At 40.2% G+C, this 26,559-nt stretch overlaps 1 protein-coding gene across 4 annotated transcripts in view; it reads right to left on the bottom strand.

Annotated features, from left to right (window-relative positions):
* Grin2b (glutamate ionotropic receptor NMDA type subunit 2B) overlaps nt 1-26,559 on the bottom strand; it is a 409,553-nt gene that overhangs the window by 176,064 nt on the left and 206,930 nt on the right. For 3 of the 4 annotated variants that reach the window (XM_074076018.1, XM_074076019.1, XM_020154596.2), the window contains one exon: nt 12,726-13,324. In XM_074076018.1, coding sequence (XP_073932119.1) covers nt 12,726-13,324 — 599 coding nt within the window. Of the gene's footprint in view, nt 1-12,721; nt 13,325-26,559 lie in introns of those variants that run through there. The other variant, XM_074076020.1, reaches the window with a different exon arrangement.

Here is a 26,559-nt window from a genome sequence, read left to right as displayed (position 1 = left end):
ACTGATATATTCAAGTACATCAGAGTCTTGTTAACTGTCTCACCCTCTGCAGCAAAGGGTAGACAGTGGGGGGCCAAATGAACCTGGGATGTTTAACAACTTGAGCTTGAAACCCAACTTTATCTGTATATCAAGTAAGCAAGTGACTTACTCCTTCTGGATCTCAGTTTCTTCATCTGAGTAATGGAGGCAGTAACACCCTGCACAGTACTCTTAAGATTAAATGATGCTATATAAAGCACTTGGCATATAATATTCCCTAAATAACCTTTCTAAAGTAAATTTTCAAAATTGCTGGATCTTAGTATGTTTAAGTACCAAGCCTTTGTGTTTTGATTATCAGGAAGCTTTGTAATGGAAAATTTCAGAAAGGTATTTTAAGGCTCTCTGACTTCTTAAACCAAGTATAGTCAATATAATTTAAGCTCTTATTGATGACTTAACAATGACTATGCAATTTTTACTATGCAAGAACCATTTAAGGGGGTATTACTTTTGGAGGAATATATGACAGTTTTTCTCCAAATGGTCTAAGCCACTGTGCTTTTCAGGTCTTCTGCTGGGTTTCTCTGATATCTTCTGCTCCTTTCCATTCTGGTTATCATTTATTAATACTGTCACCATCAGTTTTATTTCTAAACTGCTGTTTTCTGGTAAATGAAATAACCAAGTGCCTCAGAGACTACTCATTACTGACCAAGAATATAGATTTTACACCCTCTCAAGTTAATTGAACTTTTGTTTTTAGCTGGCACGTTACTTTCAAGGTTAAAAACCCGGTTTTCCTTGCAGCTGGCTCAACCAGTGGGCTATAAGAAAAGTGTGGGAATTCTGAGGAATTGTCTTAAAAGGGAAAGACTTGCTCCTCCCCCTTTTAGTGTCAAACTGCTGCTTGAAACTGGAAGTCCCAGCAGTTATTTTGGGCATAGGGATGAAAGCCAACAGGAATCTGGGTCCCAGTGATTGTATGACTACCATACTAGCTCTGGACAGACCATGTAAATATACTTATGTATCTTATTTAACCTGGGTTAGTGGTACTTTAATCAGAATAAATTAGCTCTGATTTTAAATAAACCACATTCATTTTAGGATAAGAATTATATTTAACAATTTCAGCTCAAAGACTTTTCTTCTTTTTTCATTCTTGGTTATGTTCTAAGATATATCATGCTGTTGAATAAGTGACTTCTGCTCCCCAGGTAAAAGAGCTACCATCATCCATGAGATGTGGTAACACAGGAATGTAGACACTGGCTCTGTGCAGCCTATGTGATCATTCAATATGTTAAGTCATAATCTATATAACACATGCACAAACAATAAACACAATAAAACAATAAAACTTATAAACAATAACAAGGAAATTGGACCCATTATTAAAATCAATGCAATGATTAACCATATTATAATAGCTTTCTTTTACTCTGTTTTTATTGAAACAAAAGTTCCTGACAAGAACAAAAGTTCAAGCAGGAAAAAAAATTAAAAAAAAAAAAAAGAAAATGTGAGTGGAAGTGTCTGTAAATGCCACAGCGAAAATGAAGGAAATAAGTAATCTGAGTTTTCTCTGTTCACATCCACAGATCATCCATGCAGTGAATAAAAAAACCCTCACAAGATTTTTGTAATGATTTAGTGAGATAATAACATGAAGATTATCTGTGAGAACATGCTTACTTTTACTGTCATCATTATTAGGTGTGATAAAAGACAACATGGACTTTTTGGCCATCATGTTTTATGTTCAACATTGAGTGTATTCTGACATATAACTTCATCTGGCCTCCTTCTGTAATTTCTTTCAGAGAATTGTGAAGAGGACCACTTAGAATGAATATGACATTATCACAATGGGGTTGTTTCTGTTGCTTTGTCAAGGAAGGACTTTCCTTAAGAAAAGGAAGATGTCTACGACTTCTCAAAAATATAGAGAGCCACTTGGCCTCTGAGGAAAACTAGGTCTACCCGATTTTGACCAAATAATAAAAGGGCTGGGGTTACTCAGCAACGATCTTTGCATCCATCAGGAATTAAAACATAGAATCAGACAAGAAGGAAATACATTGTTGGTATTCATCAGAGCTAATTCTATTTTAAAGGGTCCCTCTCAACTTCTATCCCATACTCAATCCTTCCCATGTAATTACCTGAACTGTCCCACTGATAGGATGAATTAAGGAAGTATAACATGTAAACTGTTTTTGTCCGGTTCTATTAATAATGTTCTACTTTATTTGACACATACATACAGGGTTAAGTGAATCAGGGAGTGTGCATGCAAGAACTTGCACATATGGTCACTTACGATCACAGAGAAAGCCAAAAGCAGGAAAGATTGAAGCCTGTAAATGAAAGCTGGCTAAAAAGAAGATAGGGGTTGCAAAAGATCCATGAACAGCACACCCTATAGAGAAAGAGATGGAAAAGAAAAAAGGAAGGAGGGAGGAAGGAAGGGAGGAAAGGAGGGAGGGAGAGAGGGAGAGAGTGAAGGAAGGAGGGAGAGAGGGAGAGAGGGAGGTAAGAGGGGGAAAGAAAGAAAGGGGGTGCGTGCGAGGTAGCAACGAATGAGGAAATGCAGCAGCCTAAGCAGAAAGGAAGGCTGTGGGCAGCCCTAGGCCGGCTGCTGCTGCTGGAAGCTGGACAAGAGGGAACAGACTTTAGCAGCGGGGCGCTCTAATCTGTCAGTAGCAGATCCTTCATGTGTGACCAGCCAGCTCAGCTTGGGCACTAGTGCCAGTCTGGACCTGCTAACCCCTCCAGACCCACCTGGAAGAAAATGTGCTTTCAGTAAAACTCTGAAAGTCAAAGGAAGGTTCCTTGTCCCCAGTTCCTGCTCCCACCCCTCCCTTGGCTTCTACCCAATCCCCATCTGCAGCACTGCTTCAGGTATCTAAGCAGTCATCCTGATGCTCCACTTCTTCAAGATCTGTACTGGCCACATCAGGTCCTGGAGAACTATTTCCAGAATGTGACCACCAGTGCATCCCTGACAGTGTCATCAGAGAGAAGCAGTGACAAAGTCTCAAAATAACTACGCATCCAAAATAAGTAAGATCTCATCTAGATGCACAAGCCACACAACTCTCTCTGCTCTCAAGAAGCCCAGGTTTGCCAAGCTGACCTTGGTCAGCTATGGTGCAGCCCTCCCTCAGATTTCCAGCCCATGTCTGTAACCATAAGTGGCAGCATTCTACCTTTCTGGCAACTCGCCCCCATCCCTACCTCCACCCAGCTGCCTTTATCCTCTGGTGGGAAGAAAGAACAGATGGAGAAATGACTCCCACTCAATTCCTAAATAATACCAGCTTCTATTCACATTAACTGTGGGCTGGGCACTGGTGGCTCATGCCTGTAATCCTAGCTACTTGGGAGGCTGAGATTGGAAGGATTGCAGTTCAAGGCCAGTCCAGGCAAGTAGTTTATGAGATACCATCTCTAAAATAAAATGGGGTGGAGGTGTAGATCACCTGCTTTCCAAGCATGAATCCCTGAATTCAAACCCACCAAAAAGAAAATTCACATTAATCATGAATTTATAACCTTGTCTGGGTAAGAACCAAGACAGCAAGAGTCATGGGAACATTGTCAAGCCAAGACAAAGGTTAGGAGCAAAGCCCTGGCTGCCTTCCAGCTCTTCTGAGGTTACAGTCAAGCAGGTGAGAGAAAGTGTGCTTCACTGCCCAGTGCTGCACCTGCCATAGGATGCTGGGTCCTAAGCATGCCTGGCCCTCACAAATGAGTGACATCTGAGATTGAGTTTTTACATTTGTGAGCTCCATCAGCCCACTGACTATGAGTCCTAAGCCTGCCTGGCTCTCAAAGACAAGTGAACTCTGAGATTGTGTTTTCACATTTGTAAGATCCATCAGTCCACTGTCTATTTTACAAGATGACACAGATTGGAAAGTCTGGATTACATGAGCACTAAGGACTCTTCCAATTCCAATGTTCTGATGCAAAAGAAACCAAACTTTCTGCAAAGCTTCACCAGTGTACTACACAGTGGGGGGCTGGAATCCAGGTCCCTGGGGCAGATGCTGCCTAGACCTGACATCACACAGCCTGAGCCTCTGGTTTTGTAAAAACATATGAAATAGGAATAATGATTCCTATAATTTCATTCATGCTTCATTCAGTAAGTATTTATTGGTAAGTATATACTTATTAGACCTTGTGTAAGGAATACAAGGGTTAATAAGAAACAAACCAAAAACAAAACCAAAATATCCTGTTCTCATGGAGCTTGAAATCAACTGGAAGGAGAAAGACAGCAAAATATTTAAAAATAAAATATATACACTATGTCAGATAAGTGTCATGAGGGAAAATAAAGCAGGAGAGGGGGGATAGGGAGTGCTTGGGAGGGTGGGAGTTGCTTTTATAAACATGGTAACAGGAGATTTGTAACAAGACTTTTCTACAGATCAAAGTAGATAACTGCACAATGCAGAGTATTCAGTAAGGCAGCTAACACTGGTGTCAATAACTTGCAGCCTGGTTAACAGCCGTGGTTGATTTGATGTATACCCAATGGCTATCTTTGTAACTGATACCATTGCCACTGACTCACATCCTTGTCCTTTCTGAGGCAGAATCTCTTCTTCCCACTGAGGCTGTCTGCTTTCTCCATTGAGGGCCTTCTCTGAGTCTTCTTCTCCTTCAAGACCATCCTACTACTTCCCATAGATAAGGCACCAATGCATCTTCTCACAGACATGCATGGTCCACACCACTCTCTTCAGTGAGGTGTGTAGCCCTTTTCCCACTAACTCTCCCCCTCTATATTGCCTCTCTCTGCCAATCTTCCAATTGTAAATTGTTTTTAAAGGAGGAGGAAAGACAAGAGGAAGATAGAAGAGGGTGAAGAAGAGGAGGATAAGGGAAAAAGAAAAGAGGGAAGAAGAAAGAAACACCATATATACCTTGGGTAAGTTTAAATCTTACAAGTCAGCCATAGAATTAGTGATCAAGAAAAGAACTATGCAGGAGCCCAAGATTAAACATTAGTGAATGCCTTTCAGAGATTTGAGTTTAGGGGAAAAGCAATAATCACTTACTAAAACAGGTGATTATTAAGAGGGATGTGAAAGGCTAGAAAAAATATGAGATCAAATAATCCTTCTGTTCAATTATTCTTCCAGACAGTTAAGGCCTGCTTTGTTAGGCCTGCATGATAAGCACTGACTATATCTTTCAGTTAGTTATTTTTCTCAATTTGTATGTCCTTCTACACCACTGAGGAGATGAAATCTCTCCCTGAATATGCAAGTATGTTTTGCTTTATACATTTTTTTTTTTGTGAAAGTGAAGCTTTCCTTAGATTCTACCCCATTTCTTTTTTTTTTTATTCATTTGTGCATACAAGGTTTGGGTCATTTCTCCCCCCTGCCCCCACCCCCTCCCTTACCACCCACTCCACCCCCTCCCTCTCCCCCCCACCCTCTCAATACCCAGCAGAAACTATTTTGCCCTTATTTCTAATTTTGTTGTAGAGAAAGTATAAGCAATAATAGGAAGGAACAAGGGTTTTTGCTGGTTGAGATAAGGATAGCTATACAGGGAGTTGACTCACATTGATTTCCTGTGCGTGTGTTTTACCTTCTAGGTTAATTCTTTTTGATCTCACCTTTTCTCTAGTTCCTGGTCCCCTTTTCCTATTGGCCTCAGTTGCTTTTAAGGTGTCTGCTTTAGTTTCTCTGCGTTAAGGGCAACAAATGTCTAGCCCATTTCTTTAACAAGGTGAAGGGCCATTCATGGAGCCATTAGACAGGTTCACAAGTGTATTAGATTAAGTTATGTGGACCTGTTATACATATTTGCCTTACCATAAATTTGCCTGTGCTTGGCACTCAGTGAACATTTAATAACAACTCTGTGCTGGGGAATGACAAAGCAGCTCTTGCCTACGGTGTCTAAAAAGTAATTGACTCAATCTTCCTGTTATTTCTTAACCTCTCTGCACTATCCAGGCCAAGACAGTCAAGCAGGCATCCCATGGGAACAGTTGAGCTAATGCAGTGGTTTTGAGGACGGGGAATCTGCCTCAAGGTTGCAGTAAGACAGCTCTGTTAATAAGAACCAACAAAGCACCCTTCCTCACATCACTAATTCAAAGCCACTGCTTCCCGTCATGCAATGGCCACACCAGAAGGAGGATTTCAGCCTTTTGAGATGGCAACTTTCACAGAGCAAGGAAGAATGTGGCAGGAGAGAGCAAAGCAAATGTTCAGTAGAAAACTGAAGACACTGGGGAAAAATAATTAGGCAAGATTCAGAAGAAGATGGCTATATTAAGATCCATCTATCTCAAATAGCATCTGCTCTTTCTACCAGTCTCATGGCAGCTCTGTATATGGAGCAGAATCATCAGGTCCTCAGTAACAAAAAAGAGCCCAGAAGTTCATGGTAGGTGCACTATCACCTGAGTGACAGAAAGTGACGGTCGGAGTATTAGAGAGCATGTTGAGGAGGAAAATAACCATTAACACTCCCTGTGGATATGATAATGGAAAATACAGTCCTACTAACAGCCAACAATTCCTCCCTAGCTCAGGGGCATCAAGATAGATTTGGACTATGTAGGAAGAGGTAGAAATGGGACGATCATGGTTTGGGGACAGCTCTGGCAAAAGCTAGCAAGACCCTATCTCAAACAAGCTAGGCATGGTTGGAACACCATTCCTGGCAAAAACATGAGACCCTATCTGAAAAATAACTAAAGTAAAAAGGGCTGGCGGAGTGGCTCAAGTGGTAGGGTGCCTGCCTAGCAAACATGAGGCCCAGAGTTCAAACCCTAGTAACACCCCTCCCCCCCAAAAGAAGATGGATTTGTACAGCTGAGTTAATCACTTGCTATTTTCAGAAGATCTGGTATCAAAAGGTTTTCAGACTTTTCTCAAGAGTGAAGATCCTTCAGTTATAGAATACATGCCACAGGAAATTTTTTCAATCAAGTGAAGTTCCCAGTTGGAATAAATCTCTCTCAGCATGCCTTCACTATGGTAGAGCATTGTACTGTATTTATTAATAAGGCATAAATGAATGCAACAAAGTTCCAACAGAAAATTAGTTCTTATTAATGTACAAATTAGACTTTTCAGATTTAGCAAATAAAAAGACTGTTACACTTGAATTTCAGATAAATAATAAATATTCCTTTGGTATAAGTGTGCCCTGTGTGATAGCTGGAATAAACTTATCCTAAAATATATATTTATGGTTTGCCTGGCACCATTAGCTCACGCCTGGAATCCTAGCTACTCAGGAGGCAGAGATCAGAAGGACCACAGTTCGAAGCCAGCCTGGGCAAATAGTTCACAAGATCCTATCTCAAAAAAAATGTATCACAAAAAATTGGGCTGATGGAGTGGCTCAAGATGAAGGCCCTGAGTTCAAGCCCCAGTCTGAATATATACATATATGTATATTTATTGTTTATCTGAAATTCAAATGTAACCAAGCTGTATTTTTTGTCACACTGGTGAAATGCCTTCTCTAGCCAACCCACAGCTTATCCAGAAGCAATTAACAAGTCTCTAGCTTCAAGGAGTCTTAAGAAGTTATCAGCAAGGAATTTTGATTAATACTTGATAAATAACATTCATTTGGTAGTGACTTAAAATAGTGCATTTTATTTATTTATTTATTTTTGGTGATGGTGGTACTGGGATTTGAGCTAGGTAGGAGCTGTAACACTTGAGCCATGCCCCCGGCCATGAAATAGGGCATTTGAAAAGTCCTCTCTGAGAATACTTATATATCATTAAAAAAATTCTCCTGTGGTTAATAAGTGAATTACCTCAGATATATGATTGTCTTTAGGATTCAGGCATGCCATGTAACCTCTTATCCTTGTCCCTGAAACCAGGACTTAAGCACTTCCCTCAGGTGAGAAAAAAGCCATAATCCTTTCAATATGAAGGACAGCCCTGCCTCCCCTTACAATGTTTCTAGGGAAGGATGGAGTCTGGCAATGCCACTGAGTTTTCAGGAGGTGAGAGGAGAAGCCCCTTTCCTTGTTCTTCATTCTTCATGTCCTCCTGGAGCTGGGTCCTCCTAGAATTCTCCCAAGGAGCCTTCCTGCCTGGAGAGAGAGAGGAGCAGCTGGCCAAAGAAAAGCCTTCCTCATAAAACAGACAACCACTTGCAGTCATCTTATTTGCAAAGATTTCCTGCTGTGACTAAATGCTTTGGTGGCTTAGTTTGTTATTTAACAGAGTGACCATAGTGAGACCAGGGCTCAGTGAAACAGGGCAGTCTGTTTTCAAACTGGAGCAGGAAGAGAGAGCTTCTAACCGAATACAACAGATGTTTCTAGAGCATCATGCCTGGTGGTTACACCTTAAGTCTGGGGATGCTTCTTTATAAGCCCCTCTAGTCAGCCTTTCTGGACTTGATAGAATAATATATTAAAATATCACCAAGAGATGGTGGGGATTGGAATCCAGAATAACAAAAATTGTATTGGAACAAGGAGAAGGAACCGTCAAGGGAGATGAGGGAGGAACGCAGGTATATAGATAAAGAGACACCCAAAGAAAGTATCCAGCAACGTGAGGAAATTCAGGGGCCTGGGGTAAGAGAGGATATTCACAGAAGAAACCTCCTGATGGAAAATCAGATAGGGCAGGTTGAAGACAGCACACTGGGAAAAATCAAGTGAAGCTGCCCACTTACTCTCTCTCCTTCACAGGGGACCAGAGGAAGCATTGATGAGTAATGTGCACTGTGTAGCTCTCATTTCTTTAGGAGCCAGACATATGTGCCCATCTTGACAATAACCTTGAAAGAATCTAGAGAACTGGGGAGAGCCTTTTTAATGGACCATGTGAGGCCTGAGAAGAAGTGGAGACAAAAGGTTAAAACCAATGGTGGCTTCAGAGACGTGATTAGAGACCAGGTTTCAGAGATGACATTTACCCTCTAATGTAAAATAAACCAAGCAGGAAATAATAACACCTGCAGGTTGTTGTTTACACAAAGGAAGCTTTAAGATGAAAACAGGCACACATGGACCTATCTGTGGGCTTTAAGGTAACATTTCCTTGATTTGTGTTGTCTGGCAGATGTTTTGGTCCTTCATGGTTACCTTTGGTTTTAATTAACAAACTTTGGGGGAAAGAATCTGAATCAGATTTGAATTTAACACTCAAAGCTATGGTAGCAAGCATGAATGCATGGATCGAAAGCAACAGTAAGTTTTAAAAGGAACTTTTATTATCTTACAAAGAGGACCAGACTAACTACCCCGACAGCAGAGAAGGTATGTGCTGAGTCCTTGGAAGACTTCATTGATTCACTTCCCTGTGCCACACCCTGCACTAGGAGGAGGACAGTGAGGTGTTCTCCCACAGAACTTGCAGGGAAGGGATAGTAAAGCCAAAAATGTCATAACTTCAAGAGTGCCTTACTGGAAAAGTGCAAGATGCATTGAAGATGCATATAACAGGGTGATGTTAGACCAGGGGCTCAGCAGAAACTTCCAGTGAAGGTAATGCTAAGATGGAACCTGGGAATGAACAGCAGAGGCAGGTATCTATTGGGGGGAGGGGCACTCTGGGGAGTGTGTTCAAAACTCAGAGAGGAAATTGCTGGAAGTGAGAGAGAACACAATAGCTTCAAAAAGCTTAAGTTCAGTACTGCAGGAAGGTAAACTTTGAAGAAGAGCATGGCATGAAACAATTTTGGAAAGACAGGCAGGGCCCATGCTGTGGAAGTCTTTGTAAACCATATTAAGGAGATTGGTCTTTATTAGAGTAGCAATGAAAAGCCACTGAAAGGCATTTAGCAGGCGAGTGATGAAATCACATTTTCATTTTAGATTGCTCTGGCTGCAATGTAGACTGAAAAGAAGCAGAACTGGATGTCGGGAGATAATTGAAGAGGCCCTGCAGCAATGCAGATGAGAAGAGATGAACTGGAATATGGTAAGGAGGTGAAGATGGGCAAAAGCATATTCCAGGAGGAGTGGGAGAGCAAAATCCATAGAGAATGACATGATTGGCTAGGAGGTGTCAGAGATATGGAACCAAGGACATCTTGGAGGTAGGAGGGATCATTTACAGTCATTGTAGATTTGGCTAGAAGATGGGAGGGTAGTGGAAGAAGGGACAAGCATTCAGCTTTGGCTATGGTAACTTTGAAGGGCCTGTGGCATCCAAAAGAAGATTATCCAATCACTGTTAAACCAGGTCTAAAGGGAGAGGGTCTAGCCACAGATACCACTTTGAGGCATATATAGATATTAATTGTGTCCTTTGCAATGAGTGAAAAAAGAAGAGGGTCTAGGCTAGAACCCTGAGAAACACCAATAGTTAAGGGATGTACTAAGAAAGAGGAGTGGATTGGATGTGGTGGTACATGCCTGTAATCCCAGCTACTCTGGAGGCAAAGCTCAAGAGGATTGCCTAGTTCAGTCTGGACAAAAAGTTATCTAAACCTATCTCAACAAATAGGCTGGACATGGCAGCATGCACCTCTAATCCCAGCTACATGGGATGCATACGTAGAAGGATTGCAGCCCAAGTAAAATAGTGAGACCCTATCTGAAAAATATTGTAAAAGAAAATGGGCTGGAGGTGTAGCTCAAGTGGTAGAATGCTTTCCTAGCAAGTACAAGGCCCTGAGTTCAAGCCCCAGTATTGAAAAAAAAAAAAGAGGAGTGCACTAAGAAGCCTGAGATTTGAGATGACACAACCAAAGAAGTAGAAGGAAAATCAAGACGATCTGTACCAAACAAGGGACACCATCTCAATGTAAAAGCAGAAAGCTCACAGTAGGAGGGCATCAGGTTGGGATCACAAACACAATCACATTAAAGCTGCTTTTAGTTTCAACTCCTAAGTTAAGGGACTTGTGCAGAGACTATGGTCCCTTCCAGAAGGTAAACCAGAATAAGCAGGTGTCTGGGCAAACCTCCACCATTTTAATATTTTATTTAAGTTGGATGGTGGATTCTTGAGTATGCATTTAACTTTCCTGAATACCTTTCCGTATATCTGATGTAGTTCAAAGAAAATTTAAAACAGATGTTCAAAGCATATTGTTAAATAAAAGAAAATCATGTATTGCACAGCAGGCATAATTCCACTTATGCAAAATTATGGATTTATACATCTATAAGCACAGATATCTAGAAGGATATTTGCCATTTATCTGAACAATAATTATCCCTGGCTAACTAAAATGAAGGTCATTTTAATTTTCTCCTTGTGTTCTTCTATTTTGTTTGAATTTTTGCAATGTGCATACATAGCAGTTTTATACAAATAATAAGATCAGAAACAGATCTTCTACTTCAGGCAGTCAACCAGTTCCCCCAGGAGAGTGCAGTACAGCCATGGCTGGCTTTTATAAGGTGATATCAGCAAGCAGCACTATACCTGTATGGTTTGAATATGAATGTCCATTAGGAGATGGGTCTAGCTGGAGAAGGTAAATCACTGGGGACATGTCTTTGAAAGTTCTGCCTGGACCTAGGTCCATTTCCCTCTCTCTGCTTCCTCTCCACCATGAGGTGAGCACTTTCTGCCACATGTTCCTGCCACCATGTTTCACCTCACCATAGTCCCAGAATTAACAGAGCCAAGGACTATGGACTAAAACCTCTGAAACCATAAGCTAAAAATAAATAATTCTTGACTTTAAGTTGTTTTTGTCAGGTATTTTGCCACAGTAACAAAAAGTGACTAATAGAAGCCACCCATATGTTGGTATTGCTGAAGAGACCAGACTAAGAACAAGAATCAGTGCTGCCTTCCTTGTACCACAGCGTCATTACTCTTGAAGACAGCAGAGAAGCAAAGGAGGCAAAAACCAAGTCTCTTCCTCCAAGGTAAGAGAATTCATATGTAACTCTGTTCCTTCCTAATGCGACAGTGTTCTAAAGGAGAGTGGACTTGAATGCTCCCATTTCTAAGTCTACTGCATCTTTCTTACTGATCACATTCTTAGGGTTCAGAAAGCCCTGGGTTCAACTCCAAACTGATCCACTCACTTGTCCATACCTTCAAACAATTTACAAGCCTTTTCTTTCATATTGCAAAAATGGAAACGACTTTTAAAACCCAATTAATGGGATTACTGCAGGGGATTAAATGAGGTCAACATGCAAAGCACTCAGTAACATTTAGCACATAGTAAGTGCTTAATAAATAGAAGTTGTTTTATATTTCTTAGAACAGGAATGCAGTGTAACAAGGTCTGGACCTGAAACATATAAGTATTCTCAGAGAGGACCTTTCAAACGCCCTATTTCATGGCTGGGGGCATGGCTCAAGTGTTAACAGCTCCTACCTAGCTCAAATCCCAGTACCACCATCACCAAAAATAAATAAGTAAAATGCACTATTTTAAGTCACTACCAAATGAATGTTATTTATCAAGTATTAATCAAAATTCCTTGCTGATAACTTCTTAAGACTCCTTGAAGCTAGAGACTTGTTAATTGCTTCTGGATAGGCTGTGGATTGGCTAGAGAAGGCATTTCACCAGTGTGACAAAAAATACAGCTTGGTTACATTTGAATTTCAGATAAACAATAAATATGCATATGTGTATGTGCATACATACATGTGTATACATATATGTATGTGTATACACATACGTATACATATATACTGTCACTCTGAGGCCAGCCTTCCATCTGCTCCTTTCTGAACCTCCAACCACAGCCTTTAAAGCTCTCCTGTCATTTCCATCTTGTGCCTCTGCTGCACACTCACCTATTCAGCATATTCGACTGGTAGATCCTCTTCTCATGAGTGTTGTAACAACTACTCTTGGGCTCGGGGATGAAGCTGTGCTCAGACAGCATGTCAGAAGCAGCAGTGGTGATAATGGCGATCCCATCTCTCACTCTGGCAGGGAGGCCATAGTCCCATTCATCATAGGATACAGAAATGAGCCCTGTAGGAAACTCCGAGGGCACCGTGTCTGTATCTCCTGCCACCAAACTGGGCACGATCCATGTGTAGCCGTAGCCGGTGAGCCCTACTGAGTTAGCTACTTCAAAGATGTAGGTGGCTTCTTCCTTAGTACAATAAAGAAGAATGATGGGGCTTTGAAGCTTCTTGAGCTGGTTCTGGATCTTAGAGTCTCCATCATCCAGGGACATGTCCAGTAAGAGAACTTCCTCCAGCTCCCATCCCACGAAGCTATTCTCAATGGTGCTACGGATCTTGTTCACAAAGTCCTGGTAGCCAGGGAAGTAGGTGGTAACAATTGAAAAGATATACCAGTCGTATTCTTCCATGATGTTGAGCATGACAGAAGCTTGCTGTTCAATGGAGGGGCCAAACTGGAAGAACATGGAAGACTCATCCTAGAATAGTAGAAGTATGGGGAAAAAGAGAGAGAGAGAGAAAAATCAAACCAAAGGTGGTAATGGAGACGTTGAATCAGCTGGATATAGAGGTTTATGTCCATTATTTTTCTCATATAATCCCTTTTAAATTTTTGTTTTCAATAAATTGTTTCACAAATTTGAATTGCAAACACTTATAATAGCTTTATTCTTAGAAGTCTCTCCTAAAGCTGGGCATGGTGGCTCATACCTGTAATTCTAGCTACATGGGAGGCAGAGATCAGGAGGTCATTTGAGACCAGCTAGGGCAAAAAGTTCAAGAGACCTGAATGTTGATCAATAAAAGCTGGTCATGGTGGTGTGTGCCTGTCATTCTAGCTGTGTGGAAGTGTACATAAGAAGATTATGATATAGGCAGGTCTAGGTATAAATGATGAGACCCTATTTGAGAAACTCCTAAAGCCAAAAAGTCTGGAAGCATGACTCAAGTGGTAGAGCAACTTCCTAGCAAGCACAGTCCCTAAGCTCAAATCCCAGTACTAACAACAACAACAAAAAGGTATCTTTTGGAATTCAGAGAAAATCAACATAGGTCTCTACTCTCCTTGTCTAAAATCCCTGGGGCCAGAGCCTATGACAGCTCCTCAAAAACAAGTACTTTAATATTTCTATAGCAAAACATGTGAAGAGTCACATAAAGTAGAATCAAGACTAAGTGGTCTTCTGCCAGTTCACTTTTGCTATCAGGTAAGTTATACAAACATATGCACATACTCACACAGACACACACACATAGGCATGCATGTACTTGTATTTTCTAAGGATTTTAGAATTCCCCCATTATATATGTATATTGTGCCATAACAGAGTGACTAATCTAAAATGTCATCAACTTGCCTTTACATCTATATATAGAAGTGATAAAGGATCAGTGGCCAAAAATGTAGACGATATTCAGGTATGGATACTAGGGAGAAGCACACGTAAACATGTAACTGTTAAATTAATAGCATTCTCTATTAATTTAGTTTGCTATCTGTCTTTTGCTCTGATGACAAGATATGCAAGTTAGAGGAAGGCTCAAACACTTTCACACTAAACTTACTGGTATCCAAGCTCACAATTTATTGTAGAACAACATAGAAAAGATTGCTCTTTCTCTTATCCATATAATACCACAGGTCTCAGACTGACCTGTGTTTCATACACAGCCTTCTGCCAATTCTGAGCATCCTCTGTTTCCATCTTCTTTTTGAGGGAGAAGCGATTTTAAATTTCTCCCATTTTAAGCTGCATTTTACTTGCTGTTCTGAGATGTCAAGTCTTTATTTTATCTCCACCTTATAGCTACAAGGACCTGGAACTACAAAATGAGCACCCTCTCAGCCTTATCCTTCTCTCTCTGTCCATTTCCACCTGATTTCTTCCTGGGTAATAGCATCTCATTGCTTGGTCTGTGAACTCATCTTCTACCTGATGGTCCATCTCCATTTTACAACAATTCAGACTAACAAAAGTGTCTCTCTTTCCAAGGGATAGTTCCTTTTTATCCCCCAACTTGAGCTTCAAAGTACAGTTACAAGAGAACAAGAAACTGGGCTTTTAAGCAAAATTGTATAATGATTTCTTAGCTCAAGAACATATTGTTGTAAAAAATTGCTAAGTATTTCTTGGAGACCCACTACTGAAAAAAGTACAGGTTGGGAAATATCCTGCTGATGTCCCAAGACCCTGATTCAACAATGAGAGTGGCTAGCCCCTTTGGGGCTATGTTTGTTTCTTATAGCTTGAACTATTCACATTTCCCACAGGCTATCCAAATGAAAAATGGAATGCTTAGTCATTTGGGAATGATTCGTCCTACTAAGGGTAAAATGGTGCTTAACTTGGCTCCTTCCTTTGGATTTAAACATACAGTTGAACGAGAACTTCAAAGGACCATGGAAACCAGAAAAGTAGGGAGGATTGAGGCACCAAGAATGGGTAGGTGGGGAAAAGAGAATTAAGTCAAAATAGAACAATTACATAATATGTGCCCATTCCAAACCTTAGTCATTCCCTGCTCCTGGATTTCTATGACACTTCTGTCTGCTCTTAAGACAAAATTGACCTGTCCTTGGGTTATAAGATATAGTAGTGCTATGGACTAGATGTTTGTGTCCCCTCGGACCCCCAAAGGGGTAGTACTAGGAAGTACAGTCTTTTGGAAGATTATTAGGTCATGAGGCTGGAGCCCTCATTAATGGAATTAGTGTCCTTATAAAAGAGGTCCTAAACTGTTGTTTTGACCCTCCCATCACCTGTGGACAGAAAGTGTCATCTAAGAACCAGAGAGTGGGCCCTCACCAGACACCAAATCTGTTGGCACCTTGATCCTAGATGTCCAGCCTCCAGAACTGTGAAAACTAAATTTCTACTGTTATAAGCTACCTAGTTTATGGTAAGCAGCCAGAACAGACTAAGACAAGTAGAAATCTAAGACAATGAAAGATAATTATTTTAAGACTTGTCAGGGGCCCACAGAAAACCACAAAAATAGAAAAGGAAGCCCAGTGACAGAACAACTCACCTAGAATCACTATTGCTTTAAAGAAATAGCTATTTGGTTTTTTTTGTTATGATTCTAATTAAACAGAACCTTGAAGATTCTTAAATGGGAAATATTGTCACATGAGTTTCCATAGGCCCAATGGTTATACAAACTGAAAAAACTTGCAAAGATGCCTTAAGATACAGAATGCTTGACATCAATATATTAATATAATACAATGTAATATAATACAATATAATATAATATAATACAATATAATATGATATACTGAAAGTTGTTCAATATTAGGGGAGCAGGATGGGGGAGTTAATTTAATTAAAGCATAATATTTATAGTCCTGAAGATGAAACCCCCTTGGACTATCAATACTCACTTAATAAAAAAAAAAATGAAGGGCAGGAGGGAAAATGGTCTTTCCCAGGGGTGGGTATCAGTGGGAGGTGGGTAGACACAATGAAAGGGGGAAAGAGGGTGAATATGGTGGATGTGTTTTGTATCCATACATGAAAGTAGAAGAATGAAACCTGTTGAAATTATTCCAGGAAGGAGGATAGGGGGAAGAGGGAGAACAATGTAGGGGTAAATCTTACTAAGATATATTGTAAGCACATATGTAAATATTACAATGTCTCCCCCTGTACAACTATTACATGCTAATAAAATAATTTTGAGAAAGATATTCAGGAATTGGGATGAAAGAGATCTCAACACTAAACAAAGTAATTCTACCTGTTCTGTGATGAATGAGAAAATCTTACTATAAGGAGACTCTTGAATTTATAGAAAGTTCTACGTATGATGAAACCATAGCAGACTCAAATACATAACAAGAGTTAGCTCTGAAAAAGACTATGGAGGGATGGTCCATAGTAGATGGTCTCATGCTAATGAGATTGAATTTAAAGAAAACCAATCTAATTAAATATCAACCTGACCCTCCCCTGTCTTGACTTCTTTTAATACTTCCTCCATAGTTATAAATGAACTTGTAAATTCACTGCCAGCTACTATGGAAAGAAAGCCAATGTATAGTGAAGGTAATAAAAGAGAAAATAAATATGGCTCCACCATACCCACACCAAATCCCTATTGTACCTTCGAATTCTATTACCTTATATAATCTCATCCTGTTTAAGACCCCTCTGCCCCCATCAGTGCCTACCTCCACCATTTTATCTTGCCTATCCTTCATTAAATAAGGATGTCTCCTATGGCCATTTTATATGTTGTACTTCCATTATTTTGATGTTCATGGTGCTTATTTGCTAATAAAAAGAAACAAAAAGACATACCTTTTCATCCTGTTATCGGACTCAGAAAATAACTGCCAAAAGAATTAGCACCTAAACAAGTTTACTGAAGCCAACCCGAAATCAAGAGACAGAGTTATGGCTTGAGCAAATGTTTCCTGGTATAATGAGGAGTCGAATGTTATTAATTTAGATGACACATCAATCTGTTGTACAGTGGTCAGGAATGGAGCAGCTCTTTTTCAACAAAGCTTTGGACTAACTATAAGTTGCAAATGGTGACAGGCTTTGCAAATTACAGCCATGGCCACAAATCAAAGCACAATCTTCATGTGTGCCTGGAGTGGAAAGCACTGGTGGCCACACATCCATCTTTGCAGGCACCCAACATGCACTGTGATCACCCAAAAGTGACCAAGGATGAAGGACAGAGATATAATTCTATTTGCAGCTCCCTATGCTTCCCACCTTCCCACTTACATTTTTATCTCCTAGTGTCATTATAAAATGTTGACATACAGGGGTCCTTGGAGCAGCCTCCTCATCCCAGTGAAGATTCTTAGCCAAATTTGTTGCATGAATCTACTTCAGCTGGCTTTGAGAGCATCTTTAAAGCATCGCCAAATAAAAGGCTGACTTAACTGAGATGACCAATTAGCACAGGAAAGGCAGAGTTGTACATTAAACCCCATTAGTCCACAATTTTTATGTTGTACTTCCATTACTTTGATGTTCATGGTGTGTTTATTTGGTAATAAAAAGAAACAAAAAGATGTACCTTTTCATCCTATTATCTGCCTCAGAAAATAATTGCTGAAAGAATTAGCAGTACATGAAATCTTTCTTTTCCTTCACAGATCCCCTGCTGTTCCACTTCTGAAATAAAAGATTATGGGCCCCAACTACTGATAATGCCCCTGGCAATAGTCTTCAGCTCACTCCACCCTTCTTTGTGGATTATTTCTAATGAAGAGAGTTATTTGCCCAAAATCATGACCCTTTCCTTGAGTAAACAGTGTCAAATGACTGGCCATAAACAGATATAAATACCTCATTATTTTGCCCCAATTCTGAACAATGTTGAAGGATCAGTCTATCTTCTGAATTCCCCATAGGGTTAGCTAGGGCTTCCATTGAAACTATTCCACTTTATCCTTCTCCCTCTGCCAGGAGTTTTAGTCAATCTTCCCTCCCCTTTTGTGGTGTTTATCTCAAGAACACTCTCAAACCTCTTCTCATTTTCAGTCTGCTTCCTAGGGAACAGGACTCTACTTACCCTCCCTTTGCAACATAAAAAAGAAGAGGGCTTAAAAGAAAACATAATCTCTATTTCCAATTACTGAAATGATACATACAGTAGAAAGATAAGTCTTTGCCCATTAGTTCCAGAGGAGAGAACTTAGACCAAGGAGCACTGGCTAGATATATGACATTCATTTGTAATAATTATAGCTTTTGAAAGTGGAACAGGTCTCAGAAAGTAGTGAGCCCTCTGTCACTATAAGCATTCAAACAGGAGCTGGATTACTATCTGACAAAGGCTTCTTCCCTAGGACTCTATCTGGAAAACCTCTAGTACTTTACCTTGAAGACCTGGTTCACATGTCAGCTCTTCGATGTGTGTTGACTTCTAACTCCCCATGGTCAAGTTAGTTCTATCTAACTTCTCTGCTTTTACAACTTTTTATTCATGCCTCTATCATACCACTTATCCCACAGCAAAATACACACTTGTCTCCTCCCACTTAAAATGTGTGTTTCTCAAGAGCAGGAACTATGCCTTATTCATCTCTGTATCCCTAGGCAGCACGTGAAAAATTTTAATTTGTTGTATTAATATTATGAAGAAGTTTCCCTTATTGGGTGGGAAATTAATTGAAATGACACTGGATGGCCCATCTAGTTCCAAATTTCTATGCTCCTGGAACATGTCCACCTCCTGGCAAGGAGGTATGCATAAACTATGCTTTCATGAAACGTTAAGGGGACCCTTCCTGTAGCCAGCCAGGGTGGCATAAAATGCTACCTGAACTTATTGACTCTTTTTTGCAGCAAACTCTTTGAATGCATCATCTTTGCTCACCTCCTCCAATCCCTCTTCACCCATTCTCTCTTAAACCGACTTGACCACATTTTCAACACCACCACTCCACTGAACTTTCTCTTGTAAAAGGCAGTGGTGACCTTGATTCTGCCAGCTCCAATGTCAATGTGCAGTTATCCCTACCTGCTAGCAGCATGTGACCTTCTTCACCCCTCACAGCAAGAGTCTGCTAAATGGTCCACCTGCTCTGCTCCAACCCCTTCCAGTCTATGCAGGAAGATCCTTTCACGATTAAATCAGAAGATGTCATTCTCTTCCCCAAGCCCTCAAATGGCTTCCCAATTCACTGAAAAAAAAAAAAAACCAAAAAAACCCCAGCCAGTGCTCTTGATTTGGACCCACAGGCTCCAGGTCCTACTCTTCTTTACTCACTCTGCTCCATGTCTCTGCCCTCTCTTGTGCACACTTGGATACTCCTGCTCCGGACATTTGTCTAGCTACTTGCTCTGATGGAGACTCTCTTCCTCCAGCTATCCAGCTCTCTACGGGGAGGGGGAAACACATGTATGTCTTTTAACTTTCTGCTAAAATCTTGCCTCCTCCACAAAGCCCTTGCAGTCCTGACTGTCCAACAGAGCTTGGAAGCTCATCCTCCCTTGTCTTGTACACACCTGGTGCTCTTGTTCTGCTCCACTTGTTCTTTTTGCCACACTATTCATCCTTACCTAGCAGTCTACAAGAACACCTCATAATTCACCATGAACCCACTGCCTCTTCCTAGTTAGGATATGAACAACACAAAGGCAGGAATATGTCTGTTCATTATGATAGCCTAGGACCTAGGATGGGCCTGGTCCTTAGTAGGCTCTCAACAAATACTTGTTTGTTGTTTTTTTTTTTATTTTATTCATATGTGCATACAATGTTTGAGTCATTTCTCCCCCCTTCCTCCCGCCCCCTCTTTTACCTCCTCTCCCTCCCTTACCCCTTGCTACCCAGCAGAAACTATTTTGTCTTATCTCTAATTTTGTTGAAGAGAGAATATAAGCAATAATAGGAAGGACCAAGGATTTTTGCTAGTTGAGATAAGGATAGCTATACAGGGAGTTGACTCACATTAATTTCCTGTGCATGTTTGTTACCTTCTAAGTTAAATCTTCTTGAACTAACCTTTGCTCTAGTTTCTGGTCCCCTTCTCCTATTGGCCTCAGTTGCTTTAAAGTATCTGCTTTAGTTTCTCTGTGTTGAGGGCAACAAATGCTATCTAGTTTTTTGGGTGTCTTACCTATCCTCATACCTCCCTTGTGTGCTCTCGCTTTATCATGTTATCAAAGTCCAATCCCCTTAGCAAATACTAAGGGGATTTAACAAATGGAGTGATTGATGCTGCAACTACATAATTTTCCAAGCTACCTTGCTTTGTTGGCTCCCCAATTGCAATTACACTTTTCTGATATCTTAAGGTCTTTTATGTTATTCAAATCTCAGTACTTTATAAACATCATAGGGTTTATGGTTCAATCAACAAATCTGATTTTTTCTTTCTTATTACGTGAATAAATAAAATCTCCCTCAGTTCTCCTAAATTCAATTCTTGAATAGAACTTGTATCTCATGAAAGTCTAAAACTTCTATGTGTTCATTAAACACTCTCTCTACTGCCACCATATTTAGAATGCAGGGTTAATGCAACTGCCCCAAGAGAAATCCTGGGTGTTCCTTTGTTGCTTCTTCTACATTTAGTACAGAGTAGAAGCAATATATGGGATAAAATCACTTTCTTTTTCCAAAATAAAGGGAAGAATTTTTCCCTACCCATTCAACCCCAAATATCACTTCTTTGATGATTACAAGTCCTCAGACCATGCCACCATTTTTTCTTGTGTCTAAGGCTGGATTCAACTACTTAGGATGGGTTTCAATGGTGTCAGTTTATGAGCAATGCCTTGCAAGACAGGAACATCTCTGGTGTTCTCCAGCCTTGTCCCTAATCAGAAATATCATAACTGAAACAAACAATGGAAGATCCTGATGGACAAACATGAACATTTCTGCTAGCTAAATGCCAGACTTGCTCTTTTCTTTAAACCCTGAACACAAGAGAGATCAGTAAGTGTTCAAAAGCCCATAAATATAAATTCAAGTAGCTCAGGCTTGTTTCAGAGCCACTCTGCGTAACTAAATCTCTCCCACAGATGCCAACATTCTTTTTCTTATTTGTTCTTTCAGAAGGTAAGTTTACTTCCTTCTTGAATTTTGCCCTATTCTCTTCCCTGACTGAGTCTCTCTTTTGAATGTACTTGAATCCCTATATTTAAGCCACAACTGAGAAACAAATTAAAGGTATTCACATTGAGAATGTCCACATGGTTCTTCATATTCTAGGTCTCAGAGACAATTTTATAGCAAGAAGAAAGTTTATATGCAACAGGAATGAGAATAGAGGAGAAGGATACAAATGCAGATTCCCTCCCACTAGGATGCCCAACTGAATTACAGAACTAAAGTAAGGAAGAGAAGCACTGGAGAACAGGAAGAACACTTCTAGAATGTGTTTATGCTTCTCTGTAACAGACCAGGACTGCCAAAATCCTAACAAGCCTATTTCATTTCATCTTAAATTAAAATTCCTCTCTGTGGCCTGCTCTATTATGCGGATCAAAACAACTCTCAGATGGATTGACTTGTATTTTTATTAAGAGGTTCTTTTCTATAGCCGAGCAAGCAGACAAGTTCAGCCACAATCATTTCTGTGACTAAATGGATGTACTTTTAAATAAATGCAAGGGAATATGATAGGGAAATTGGAAAAGGTGTTTTTAAAAATGAAAGGAAATGGATAGAAAAATTAGTGCAAATATTAAGCTAACATTATCAATTAAGTAGTAGGGTTCTCAATAATCAAATTAAATTTATTTCTACAAATCTACAAAATCAAGTGTGTTCAACACTAGCATAGATATAGGTGTTAAAAGGATAAAAAGAAAGGCATCATAAAACTAAGTCTAGGAATTAAGGGACAAACAGATCACTTTTTATTAAGTGTGAAATACTAAATCCCAACTGCTTTATGTCATCAAAACTCTATTTAACTTAGGCCAAAAGGGTAGAGTCTATAGAATTGTGATTATTGCAGAAGAACAGGGTTAAGTACAAGCCAGTGACATACTTGACGTACTCACAGCATTTTTCAGAGTAAAGATGTTGACATTTGTCTCAAATAAATTACCATTCCTATCTCCTCATGCGTATTTGATCAGAACATCATGTTCACAAACAGAAGGCGGCAGAGAAGAGGAGAGATACCCCTGAAGAGCGGAAGGGTGGGAAAGGCATTTTATATTTGATTAAGCTCTGAGTGCTAGGACCTCATTCGTTGCCAAAAATAACAAAAGCACTGGGTCTAGGTACAGTGACTATGTTTATCCACATGAGTCTCTTCAAGGCATCCCTGGAAAACAAACAGCTCTTCGTACTCCTGTCCCTGCTCCACCTGGAGAGAACCACTAAGCATGGCTGAATTCTGAATGTGGCTCAGGCAAGCTCATTTGGCACAGATTGACATGCCATTGTCTCCAACAGCTAAATCTAGGAAGAAGTTTCCTGAGACAGTGTTTTTCACTAAACATGAGTGATCAGTTTTCCTAGATCTCCAGATTGGAAAATTCATCACTAAATTACTCACATATAGAAAAATATGTTGGCTTACAACCAAAATGGTTTTGAATTTATTCACATCCCCCAACCCAATCTGGTTGCTTGTCTAAAAGAGGCAAGCATTTTGAAAGCTTCCAGAAATCAAAATAAAATTGCATACAGGAGGATTTTCTTTAAATGTCTGCAAGAACTTGTCTGTACTTGCCTATCCTAACCTGTCAATCACAGGACTTTGAACTTTAGCACCTAGATACTGCTTTCTCTTCTTTAAACCAGGACTGGCCAAGAACCATCCTCACCATTGCTTTCTAAAGCTGGCTGGATGGTCTTTTCCAAGTCCAGTACTTGGTGCACTGATGAGAGCCTGGCTAGGTATAAAAATGGCTACTTTGATGAAGCCCTTCTTCCCATGTTCCTCCCATGTGCCAATCTAAAGCACTAAGCTGCTCCCTCATGTTCTGATTTTTAGTCTAGTCTCTTCCAAATGAGAAAACCAACTCAGAATGTCCAACTACTTTGTACAGTCACCAAAAAACAGTTTAAATCCTTGATGCTAGTTTTTGTTCCCTGTGTCTACAGCTGCCAGCTGACGTCTGACACCATCTCCCCTTTCCTGTGAGACAGTAAGTGCATTATTTGATCTTTAGTAAGGTCCTCAGGGATTGCTGACCCTGACCTCTACCTGTGGCCCACAACCCTAAGGTAGGGATAGGTCCAGTTCTTCCCAGCTCTCCAACTCTCCCAAGGCCATTGCTCAGACACTAGTCTGCATGGCCCACAATGGAGTGAAAATGGTATTCCATATCTGATAGGCTGCATCCAAGTTTATTTGACATTTTCTTTGTTTGCTTTATATTGAAAATCTCTCTCCTTTTCCAAACTTACTCAACTCTTTCTATGGCACAATTATAGCTGCTGGTTTTTAGCACAAAAAATGGTTCCTTAAGAGGTCAGAGTTCCTAACAGCTTACCTTTCATCATCATTCCTTCTAACCTGTGAGAATGGGCATATGAAGTCTTATGGAGAGTACAAGCAGGGACCATGTGCTAAGACAGACACCAGCTCCTAGCCTGATACTGGGACAAACACATTAAAACTACTGTTATACCCACACACTCTTGTCCATACTTCTAGAAAACAGCCTAACATTTTTCTATTCATACAAATAAGTAATATTTGATTTGGGATATTGTGGACCTAGCTTCCAACACAGTCACTCTCCAGGACCCATTCTGTCCCTCTGCTTTGCCAGTACAAACCCTGACTGCATCCTTGGACCTCTTCTTCTCATTTCTGTAATCAGCACTGCAGTCCAGAACCAGACTTCTTCCTTTTTTGCCTCCTTTTTTCCATAGTCCTATTTCCATGGATGGAGACCCCTTTGGAATGTCCTAACTGGCCCTTCCATGCCCCTAGTCATCAGTGTGTCTACTCTCAATTTGGGGACCTTGAGAAACTGAAATGCCATCAATATCTCAACTTGACTCTGGGAGATTAAGCAAGCAGAGCTAACACCAGCAATCACTCACGACAATACCAAAATGGGCAAGATCTTTCCCAGAAATACAGTTTGACAAGTAAAAGAATGGCCCACTTGCTCTTAATTTGCCTATTCATTTTTAAACCACATCCAATGGTCTCTGGCATTTCTATAGTCCATAGCATTTCCCCTATTTTTCTGACAGAAATGTGCAAACAGAGAAAGAGATCTTCAAAAGAAAATGTCAATTGTTATTTCAAACAGAAAGAAACTCAGGGGTTCTTCTGCCCATCCCAGTGAGACTCTCTGGAGTTTAGAGCCATTGTTACAATCAAATACCTGCACTTATTTCTTGCTAATCTGGATCACTCACAATGGGGCCTCTGCCTATAGGTGAGTCATCCCAGACAAGTATGAGTATACCATGTTCTTGTCTTTAGACCTGGCAGTCAAGCAACTCACCTGAAGCTACCAGGCTCACATCAGCTGGCTATGAATTTAGATTTATGTTAACAAAACTAAATGGGTCATTTGTATGGCTCAGCAATGATATTTTGGTGTTAATTTGGTACTGATGAAAGGTGCCCATACTTTCATCTTTTATATGCACAGCTGATACTCTGTTAAGTAACTCCAGCCCAAGCTCTCAAAAGACAGACATTATCCAAAGTGGTTTGAGAAGTCACTAGTTCAGCTCAGACTAGGACCACCATTAATCCAGTTTAGCAGGATGCAAGGCGGTACCAGATTATTTCTCAAGTCTTCAAAAGAAATTCCACCATTTTCTTCAGTTATGTATACCAGTAAGCCCAGCAAGCTCAACTTTCAGAAATGCATCACCATGTCTAATCTGATTCCATCATACTGCAGATTAAGATCTTTGGCTCTTTATGCTGTCTTTGGTGAAAGACACTGAATAGGCCCTCAAAAACATTATCAAACTATATCAAGGTGGATGACGGTTTGTCATTACCTGTGTACAAAGATCACTATTAAACTCACTCTGCCTTTTCTTCCTGGATCTAAACAACCCTCATTTCTTTTTAATTTCTCAAAGTTTTTATTACATTCACTGAGCTGCTTGCAGTGCATTTTATACACAGATTCATTCTCATATCCCTGTGAAGTAAGCCCTGTTGCTTTCTACATTTTGCCAATAGAGGCAGTGAGCTTCAGAGAAGCTAAGCACTTGCTCTAGGTCACTGTTGGTCAGATCTGACTCAGAGATGCATGCACGCAACCACTGAGCCACACATTCCCAAGCTTCCTCTGTTCACCTCTGGATCTCCCATCTGAGCCATCCATACATCCTCGCTAACTGGGAAACACAGAGTGATCACAGTCATCTAATGAAAGCCTCACCCCTGCCTGCTGTGGAACAGAGATTATGTTCACAAGTTCCTTAAAGCTTCATTCTCATGTCCACCCACTGCACAGCCAAAGACTGCTGGCCTTGGTACATGTGACTACTCAGTAGCATTCTTCTGTTGGAAATGCATGCAAGTGCTCCTTCACAATCTCCTCATTTTCCAATCAATTGCATGTTTATTAAAATCTGTGAAAGGTAAAGATGAAGGATAAGTCATTGTCCTCATCCTCAGATGAGCTAATGTAAAGATAATATCAAAATGTTTGGTATTATCTTTAAAATTGATTATATTCCTAATTTAAATGATAACATGAGGTTATGAATGATGGAGAAAAAGACTAGTATGCTCTGGGCCTTGAACTCAGTTTAAGATTTGTCCTCAGGTGTACAACAAGTCTCTGAGATCTGCTATCTCAGGCAGCAAGGTAGGAAATGATGGACGCACCATACAGTATCACATCCAAATCATAGCTACAGCCTAAGTGAATTATACATAAATCTTTTCCTTGATCTACACAACCTTTCATTTTCATCTCAGAAGATTAGATTACTCTGACAGAACTTGTCCTTTATGAAGTCAGTCTCCCTGGTTAAAAAACCTTCTTCTGTTCAAATGATTGCAAATTGATTTTGTTAAGGTTTCTTTTCAATGTTCCTTCAGAAAGCTAGGAGAATGATAATTTCTAGTCTCTTTTCTTCCCTCAAAGTATTTGATTACTTTACACTGGCCTTTTCTCTCTGGCCCTCCAATAGTTTTCAATTAGACATACTGGTCAACAAATCAATTATTTAAGTGTTCCTTATAGTGCTGTCAAAACCAAAAATTACACAAGAGTTCCTTTATATAAAAGCAAAGATTCTCTTGCTCTGGCCAAAATAAAACTCTTCAGATACCTGATTT

The sequence above is a fragment of the Castor canadensis genome, chromosome 6 (genome assembly GCF_047511655.1).
Source record: "Castor canadensis chromosome 6, mCasCan1.hap1v2, whole genome shotgun sequence".
Classification (NCBI taxonomy): Eukaryota; Metazoa; Chordata; class Mammalia; order Rodentia; family Castoridae; genus Castor; species Castor canadensis.
Note: the sequence above shows the minus strand (reverse complement) of the source record. Positions and strands in the feature narration are given on the sequence as shown.